Genomic DNA, 9194 nt, shown 5'->3' with positions numbered 1-9194 from the left:
CTGAAAGCTTCTAGAATACCGTAATTTATGCAGATGAGAGTAATTTCAACCTGTTTTGATCGGATAGAAATAGATATGTATGGCGTCCATACTATGGACAAAAGCAATTTCTGAGCTACAACCGCAAAGTCTACGTAGAACCGTAAAACATTGGTGGAGGGCATGTAATGATGTGTGGATCCATTTCGTCTTCTAGTGTCGGGAATGTGGAATTCATTGATTGTACTATGTGTATTTGAACATTTTGCTACAAAACGCTGCGAAATTAAATACTTTTGATAACTTTCGATGCTAACAAGACAAAGATGGAAGCATAAATTCGGAGTTGTGTAAAATTGGCTTATTTGGAATCTGTGGTCAGTTTTGCATCGATACATTGCGAAAATACCAAAATAGAAATAAAGCCGACTTTAAAAACGCCCTGCAAACAGAACGGAATAAAATTGCTCCAAACTATGCAAATTAATTGGTAGAATATATGCAGAAACGTATGAAAACAGTTATAGTTATAAGAGGCATAAAACAAAGTACTAGTCGACCTAAAATTTTAATTGTACCTTTAAAAAATTGCAATGTATTTTGTTTTTGTTTTGTTACTGCATTATTTTAGCTGTGAGGTGCTATATTATACTGTAGTTTATTTTGTTGTAGATAAATAAAATAACTATAAAACCCGATTTTTTTAAAGCATAAATATAATGTGTAAAATTTTTTGAAAATGTATTTAGTTTTCAAGTAATACTTGCTTTAGTATTTCTGTACGGTTGCATCACTTTGGCTGTGAGCCACTGTATATTTTATAAAAATAAGTTATCTAGTTTTGAATATTAATTGAATTAATAAACACTTACATATTTACATATGAACTGATTTTTTTTCTTTTGTTATTATACTACAGTGGAACTTCTCTAACTCGAATCACCATAATCCACAAAAAAATTTCTAGTTAGAGAGACTTCCGAGTTACAGAATGTAATTTGTATGAATTTTGACTTCTATTGCCAATTCAGTTCGAATTATATAGAACTTCGAGTTAGAGCAGTTCGAGTTGTGGAAGTTCAACTGTAGTTTACTTAATAAATTTGTTCATGAAAGAATCGGTATCGGCATCGGCCGATACTTTGCCAACTGGCCGATTAATCGACATCGGCTTCGGAAAAAAATTGGGTATCGGTCGAACACTAAAGAATAGTGATCAATGAGTTGATAAGAAAAACTAAGTTCTAATGCTATAAACTTAAACTTTTATTTCCGGAGGTGGAATAATGAGGTGATGTAATAAAATTCGGAACATCACCAGCTGTTGCTATAAAACTGGATATAAGCTGGAGGTGAGTATCAAAAGTATTTATAACACCGGAACAATTCATTTCATCAGACCAAAACTATCATTAGTGTAGGTACTGTAAGAGCAAATTAAGGGTATTTTATAGCCTTTGCACTACGTGAGCTTTTTGCATGCTTAACAATATCTACCTACATATGCATATTCCATGTTTTTAATGTGATTATTTCCTCATTAAAATTCATTTATTAAGAATTGAACTCACTAAAAAGCTAGTATGAACGGTGGGCAAGATATAAAAGTACGTCGCAGTAGTGCTATAAATTTAGAGATTATTTCGTCTTCGTCTGATCTAGTTTTACTTGTGGGTTTCTAAAAGTTAAAGTGTGAATTGTTTAAAATGAAGTACTTCGTAGTGTCCCTGGTTATCTGCAGCTTAGTCATGTCCTATAGTGAGGTATGAGGACTATATTAAACAAAAAATCTGATTGAAGAATTTTATGAATCGTGTTCGCAATGTTATAATTTTAAGTTTTAACGGAAAACCTGAAGTTTTGGAAGCGCTTACTGAAAATTCGAAATCCTCCAGTTTGAGTTTTGAACCTGATTAGTCGATCGCCGTGATTTGTCTAATCTTTTTCTCGCCAACAGTTGGTGAAACTGCGAAATTTTATATTTTTCGGAGATCCGAATTAGTATCGGTTTCAAATAGATTATATGTATGACAGTATGGACATACGTATGTATCACAGAATTTGGTGAAGCTCTAAACGACTAGTAATACCTAGAAGTTTAGATCTCTAGTTATTCGCACCACGCAAGCTTATCTGTTGTCACCGATGAGTTAAAACCTCTGATAATTTAACTTTGGGAATCTTAAGTATTATAAAGAGAATTATTTCGGAGCAGATCTTCATTTCTTTGAGTATAAATATGATAATGTAGGAGCGGCCAACTATAAACGAATCTTCGGGTAACGCCCGATAGTTCGTGAGTACGATCTTAAGAGTATTGTTGACCTTACAAATTTGGTTTAAAAGTATGAAACAGTCATAATTTATAAGGCTATTTTCTTGTTGAGTGTTATATTAATTCTCTTTTATAATATTTAGGCTCAAGAACTACCGATGAGACTGAAGAAAATCGTTGAAGAATGTAAAGCTCGACTTGGTGCAGGTGATGGTATGTTCTTGCAGATTTACTTCAAAAATCGGCTATTAAAAAAAATCTCTTAATTTTCACTTAATCTTTCAGACGATGTGGCTGCAATGTTCAAATATGAACCGGCAACTAATAAACAAGTTAAGTGTCTTCATGCCTGCACCATGAGACTACTTGGCATTGTGAGTATACAGTGTGTAACATTTCCGAAACGTTAAAATCGAATTATCGTTTTTAATTATAGTTGGATAAAAATAACAAACCGTTCGAAGCTGGAGCTATGGCCTACATAAAGTCGGTAACTGCTAGCAATGCGGAATTAGAGAAGTTGCTCACGGAGGTTTATAACGAATGCAAGTACATCCCGGCAAGTAAGGAGGGGTATGTTAAAGTGGCATTAATCTTCTTGGCGACTTATTTGCTGAGCACTATATTATTTTTTTTTTTTTAATTATTTGCAGCTGTGAGTTCTCTGAAGCTTTTCGTGTCTGCATTATAGAAAGGTCGAGAGCCAAAGGCATTCATATGTTACTTCATTAGAAAATCAAATTCGTTTTTTTATTTTCAAGAAAATGCTGAATAAATATAAAAATGCAAGATGAAATGTAATTATAAACAAATGTGAGAGCTGTTATTAATTTATGAACGCCACTCCCGGCGGTTTCAAGGGTTTGTTCGACTATATTGAAGTTCTTTTTAGAAATAACTTCTGGATGTCTTCAACTGAATTAGTCAGTGAGTTAAAGAGGTTATGTGTACATTTGTTTACGTACTTTAATACTACTACCGACTAAAGAGATGACTTACACTATCTAATCGTAGGTAAGTAGAATTATACTCCGATAGCACACCAAGAAACACCTTCAACACTTAAACACACATCAATCAGCTGTCACAGTCACCTACCACTAATTATAAACCTCCAATTTGATCTATAATTTCCCAGCCTTTTTCAATTGTCTTGCATTAATTGAATGGCATTTTATTGTGTGAAAATAAGCCATGCCATAAGCCGTAAGCCATGTGTCAATGGGTTTTAGAGACAATAAGAATACCGATGTTATTTATACAGACTTTAGTAAAGCATTCGATAGAGTAAACCACTCTATTCTATTGCAAAAATTGGATTATTTTGGTTTTTAACCAAGACTTCTTAATTGGGTATCCTCATATCTTACTAACTGAAAACAACAAGTTATATTTAATAACACTTTATCCGATTCAATTATGGTCCCTTCAGGCGTTCCACAAGGTAGTCATCTCGGTCCGATTCTGTTCTTATTGTTTATTAATGATATACCTTCCGTAATTAAGTTTTCAAACATTTTATTATATGCGGATGATGTAAAACTTTTTAAATCATATACTTCTTAGAATGATAGAACTGAGTTACAATCGGACTTAAATAATTTAGTTACTTGGTGTCACATAAATGATATGCCACTGAATCTTAAAAAATGTAAAACGATGTGCTTTTCCCGTAGATCTGTTGATCCTTCTCCCTATGTAATAAATAACTTCAGTTTAGAGCAAGTATCTAGCTTTGTTGATTTAGGAGTTACTATGGACCCTATACTAAATTTTAATTCTCATGTAAATTCAATTGTTTTAAAAGCTAAATGTGTTCTTAGCTTTGTTAAACGTTGGTCTAAAGAATTTAGTGATCCGTATATTACTAAAACTCTTTTTACAACATTGGTAAAACCTATATTGGAGTGTGATTCTGTGGTATGGAATCCTAGCTACAATACCCATTCTGATAAGTTAGAGTCCGTTCAAAAACAATTTTTACTTTTTACTTTAGGTCACTTACACTGGGATTCAAGATTGAATCTTCCTCCGTACACTAGTCGCTTAAAACTTATAAATCTACCTACACTCACTAGTCGTAGGGAAATGCTAGGTATAATATTTCTAGTAAAACTTCTGAATGGTTCTGCTTGTAGCTCTTTTCTTTTGTCTGATATCAAGTTTAATGTCCCATTTCGTTCATCTAGGCAGTTTAGACCATTACTTTTAAAATCTTCGAGAACAAATTTTGAGTTAAACGATCTGATTCGATCTTTAGCATTAAAAAAACTATATTGTCTTCGCTTAATAAGTAACATTAAACATTTTTTAACCTTTTGTTTTTGTAAATTTTAAATCTTAGCTGTTGAAATTTTTCTTTCTGTAGCTGAGCAGTTTGAGATCTCGACGCTTAAAAACTCTTGCCTTTCATGACTCGGCAAATTCCGCTCGTTTGCGGATTGCGCCCCACGCGTCGGTTGGGCGGGAGGTGGGTAATCGTTTGGGTTTATATAATAAAAAAAAAAATCCTTAATAATTAGCTGCCTACAACTCGTTAAACACCAGTGATTTGTGCAATCAATTCGCCAAGTAAATGTCACTTTAATTGCTGAAAAACATACATACATATATATTGATATATTGATAAATATACATGTGAAAAAAATAATTTTAGTTTGCACGCAACTTTGATTACTTTTTACAAGTTCTTAATTTTTTTAATTGCTAAGATCGTCACCTGATTTTTAATATATAAAGATGCAGCAAGCGCCCTGAAGAAGTCAATATCCGAATTGTTGTCACGCAGTTTGAACGGTCGTAGTTTCTTAGTTTAAAAATTCTTTGTGTAGAATTGATAGAAATGAAGCTCCTCAAAATTTGCCTGATTCTGTGTGTGGCGCTCATATCAAACGCTAAGGTAATTGGAAAGTGTCATAGTTAGGATCCAGAGTTATTGGTGAATTAATGTATACTTTGGAAAATTAGTCTTAATAAAGTGTCCCACAGATATCCGATCTAAAGAAGATCAGAAGTATGTAAGCTTTAAAAAAACTGTCGAATCACGGTCCAATGAAATTGTATAACTTTTTTTTATCAACAAGAATGAGGATGTACTCGACTCAGATGTGTTTCAACTTCTATAAATTTACAATATTAAAAAATTACGTTTCCTGGAGGTTTAAAAAGCGCTTTTATCTCCTCTTTCAATCAAAATTGTTCAAGAGTGAGCGACTTTCAAACATTTGAAAACAAAAAGGAGTCACATGGGGAGGACCAACACGGCCTCAAGTAGGTGAGTCAAAGTTGACATTTTTATACCAAGTCCCCCAGTTATTGTTGCCAAGTAAGGAAAGCAATCCAGCCTTTCTAGAGTTCCAGTGCCGTTTTTGCACTCTATGGTTAGTGCACTTGCCTACTTGAGTATTTTCGTATACTCATGGTGATTGCTGAACATCCAAACGCCAGTTAGGGACCCGGTTTCTATTTGAGTCTCATACTTCCACCTCCGCTGAAAGAAAGGATTGAGTCACTCTAATTATTTCTTTCGGCTGCACTAAACGTATTCCGTGATCTTTGTGATGGCGTTCACACCACTATTCCGTTGTATATTGAGATGTTTTCGTTGTCCTTGACGTGTTCTTTAAAACGTGAACTCTCAACTTTTAATATAATGTGAATGCATTTACGGATAACATTCATTTCAGGACTTAAGAAAAATTCCATATAACTTTCTTAATTAGAAAGTTCAATAGAGATCATTGACAGATCAGTGAACGAGCGGAAGTCCTTACTCGAGAACGCTATTTTTATTTTGGGTGGGATCTCTAGGCTTTAAGTCAAACCAGTCTATACACTCTATGTACATATGAGGATACAATTAATTTATTTTTCTTTCAAAATAGTGCGGTTCCGAAGAGGCAAAAGCTGCCGCAGAGGAGTGTAAGGAAGAAGTTGGTGCAACAGACGGTAAATGAGATCCGTGATTTTAAAGTACGGCATGTTTAACTTATATTGCGAAATAAATTATAGATGATGTTGAGGCGATGTTTAAGTTCGAATCAGCGGGCAGTATGGAGGCGAAGTGTCTGCATGCATGCGTTATGAAAAGATTCGGTTTGGTGAGTTGAGTACTTCTTCAATATAGGTACAATACAATTATTGCATGCATATTTTGCTTTTTACTGCTATTTCTATCAGATAAATGGTGATGGCAAAATGGATAGAGATAAAGCTATTGAGATTTTGGAAAATATCGCCAGCGGCGATAATGAGCAACAAGCCTTGGGTGTAGAAATTGTAGAAGCATGCGAAGGCATAGAAGTAGACGAGGATCAGTAAGTGTTTATCGTATATAATTTTAAAGATTTTCAGCTAATTTAATAATATCTATAAATGCAGTTGTGAAGCTGCTGAGGAATATCGCTCCTGCATGCACGACAAAGGCAAGGAGAATGGCTTTAAAATGGGACGTGTTTAAAGTGCAGACAACTAGACAACTTACTTGGATATATGCGATAACGATTTTGGCTTATAAATTATTATTCATTAACTCAATATTAAGTTCGGCTGTTTATCTGTACTCTCTGTTTTAAAATTGTAAAAATGGTGTAATGGTTTAGAAATAAAATAGTATAGCAAGCTTGAAGTGCAAGGTGTATTTTGCATGATTTCGTTGAAAGAGATTGTCAGCTATACAGTGTAATGATTGACTGATGTTAATTGTCAAAATTGAATCCAGGCAGAAAACATCACTAGCTCCTTCGATTTTTAAGTGTCCAACTGTTGTCCGACGCGGAGATAAACGCTGAAACATAGCTTAATATAAACTATATATTATGATCCAAATACTTTCATTTCTAGACTTTAATCTCTGCCGAATCTGTTGAAAACCTTAACCCTTTAACCCTTAAAATGCATATATGGTTTGGCACATGGGATTTAAGGCAATTATGGCTTCATAATTCGATTAAATTAATTTGTATCGCAGTTTGGTTTACACACAGTAGGCGTCATAAATGCTAACGATTATTTACAAATTACCACAGCTTTCAGAAGTTTATACTCAGTTAAGGGTTAAAAATGTCGGCACTTTTAAAACATATCCGTAATTTACTTTAGGGTATATATGTAGGACTTATCACAGGTTCGAAAAACCTTTCCTATAATATCGAGCAAAATATAATGGCAGGTGCCTTTCAATGATGATCACAATAGGTAAATGATGCACATCATTACGGTATCCCAGGTTAAAATCAATTATTTAAGGGCCAAATAGTTACAGCATGACGGTGTAAAACTTTTTGGTGACTAAAGTTAATAGATCTAATAATATCAAGAAATATACTGTTAATTTGTCAGTTAGGTCATACCTCAAACAAATATGAAAATGTGCATAAACTTTTTGCAAAAAAAATTAAAAGATTAGAAAATTGCAAAATGTTTCTGAGTATGCAGGTTTGTTATAACTTTTATATCCGATATAAAAAACAAAAAATTAACAAATAAAAAAATTGTTTTAAAGTATAAAACATATTTTAAGTTTAGGCTTATAGTATATATTTATATGTGCATGTTACTATTTGTACCAGTAAATCCTATACATTTTGGTTTAACTGAAAGAAATGTTTATTATTAATAGTCAATAGCATTATCCATATATTTTAAAACTAAATTAAGCCGCTTAAACAGAGAATTAACTAATGGCTAATTTAATATGGCTCAAACTACTTTCCGTTTTGGAAAACATTAGCAGAGAGGATCCCCAGAGATCCTCAATAGGATTTAGATTCGAACTCAATGCTGCACATTGTAATACGGAAATTTTCCGGTCGTTAAAGATGTTATTCGTGAAGATGTCTTTTCACTTAAGGTACCTCTTCCAAAACATCGCTTGTAGCAGGACCGTTGTTCTTGATGCGAATCTCTCCAATATTTCTTGCAAAGATCTGGGCCGACCAAATTTAATTTTTTTCCTCACTAAAGGCTATATGCTATCCCGTATCGGTCCAGAATTGGTATTTATTTGAAAACCTCAAATGTGTTTTATTGTGCCCTTCTTTAGCGTTGGTTTAGGTACCATGAAGGTGTGTTTGAGAGACTGATTTTTATGTATAATTGGAAAAGTTATATTTATTGTGATTTGCAGTCTTAACTAGATCCTTATTTGACCGCTGCTTATCATGTCCTAACTGCTAGCCGTCGAATCATTCTTTTGTACCGATCATCAATGTTGTTTTTCGTCCGGCATTGTACAATAATTAGTGGGTTTTTTTAAGAAGTTTTGATATACATTTTTGCGATATTGCTTTGGTCTAGACCCATTTTGGAACCGCTTTTATGCATTTCTATGACTATTGGCTGACAAACTAGTACCACGAGGCATTTTACGCTTAAAGTTAAATGAATCTGATCAACTCTTTAATAATTCGTTAAATGAATACACCTACAATAGTTTTACAAACAAATTTTCAAGCAAAATGATTTTGCTGGTATACTATCAGCAAGAAAGATCAGCTAAACTTATTTTACACATATAAATATTTACTATGCAATACCCAATTCACAAGTACATTCTTAATGTAACGCTACAAGGAATGAGAAAAGTATGAACGAATTTTCGTTGCGTAGTAAAGGCAATATATCAACCTTTTATTCTTCATTTACCGAAGTTCAAAAAATAACTTTGAACAAGAAATTTAAACATTAACAAAAATGCACATATAAATATTTGTAATTACATGCTTTTTTGGAATTATGTTAAGACAACTTACAATTTAACAATTAGGAAAAAACATTCAGTCAGTTAAGGTCGCTTATGAAGAACAAAATGGTCTAACAAGATGGTTTTCATAAACAATTCGCAGAAGTTATATGACCAAAATCATCAATCAATCAACGGCAAACTTCATTGATGTTTTTATGGGACAAGTTGAGGATGTATTCATTCAATTGCGGTTCA

At 33.3% G+C, this 9194-nt stretch overlaps 2 protein-coding genes across 3 annotated transcripts; both read left to right on the top strand.

Annotated features, from left to right (window-relative positions):
* The first annotated feature begins 1582 nt into the window (after positions 1-1582).
* On the top strand, positions 1583-3066 carry Pbprp5_2 (general odorant-binding protein 19d). 2 transcript variants are annotated; one of them, XM_011188940.3, is made up of 5 exons: positions 1583-1742; positions 2398-2467; positions 2540-2628; positions 2691-2827; positions 2908-3066. In XM_011188940.3, exons 1-5 carry the CDS (start codon positions 1686-1688, stop codon positions 2984-2986), a joined length of 432 nt encoding a protein of 143 aa, XP_011187242.2. In that variant the 5' UTR covers positions 1583-1685; the 3' UTR covers positions 2987-3066. The 2 variants fall into 2 exon arrangements, with proteins under 2 accessions (XP_011187242.2, XP_054087251.1); XM_054231276.1 differs by lacking the exon at positions 1583-1742 and adding an exon at positions 1804-2324.
* Positions 3067-5020: 1954 nt separating this feature from the next.
* Positions 5021-6881, top strand: Pbprp2_0 (general odorant-binding protein 19d). Its single transcript, XM_011188939.3, has 5 exons — positions 5021-5153; positions 6139-6202; positions 6266-6354; positions 6434-6570; positions 6635-6881. Exons 1-5 carry the CDS (start codon positions 5097-5099, stop codon positions 6711-6713), a joined length of 426 nt encoding a protein of 141 aa, XP_011187241.2. The 5' UTR covers positions 5021-5096; the 3' UTR covers positions 6714-6881.
* The last annotated feature ends 2313 nt before the right edge of the window (positions 6882-9194 follow it).

This window comes from Zeugodacus cucurbitae, chromosome 5, assembly GCF_028554725.1.
Source record: "Zeugodacus cucurbitae isolate PBARC_wt_2022May chromosome 5, idZeuCucr1.2, whole genome shotgun sequence".
NCBI lineage: Eukaryota > Metazoa > Arthropoda > Insecta > Diptera > Tephritidae > Zeugodacus > Zeugodacus cucurbitae.
This window is presented reverse-complemented; position numbering and strand designations above follow the sequence as displayed.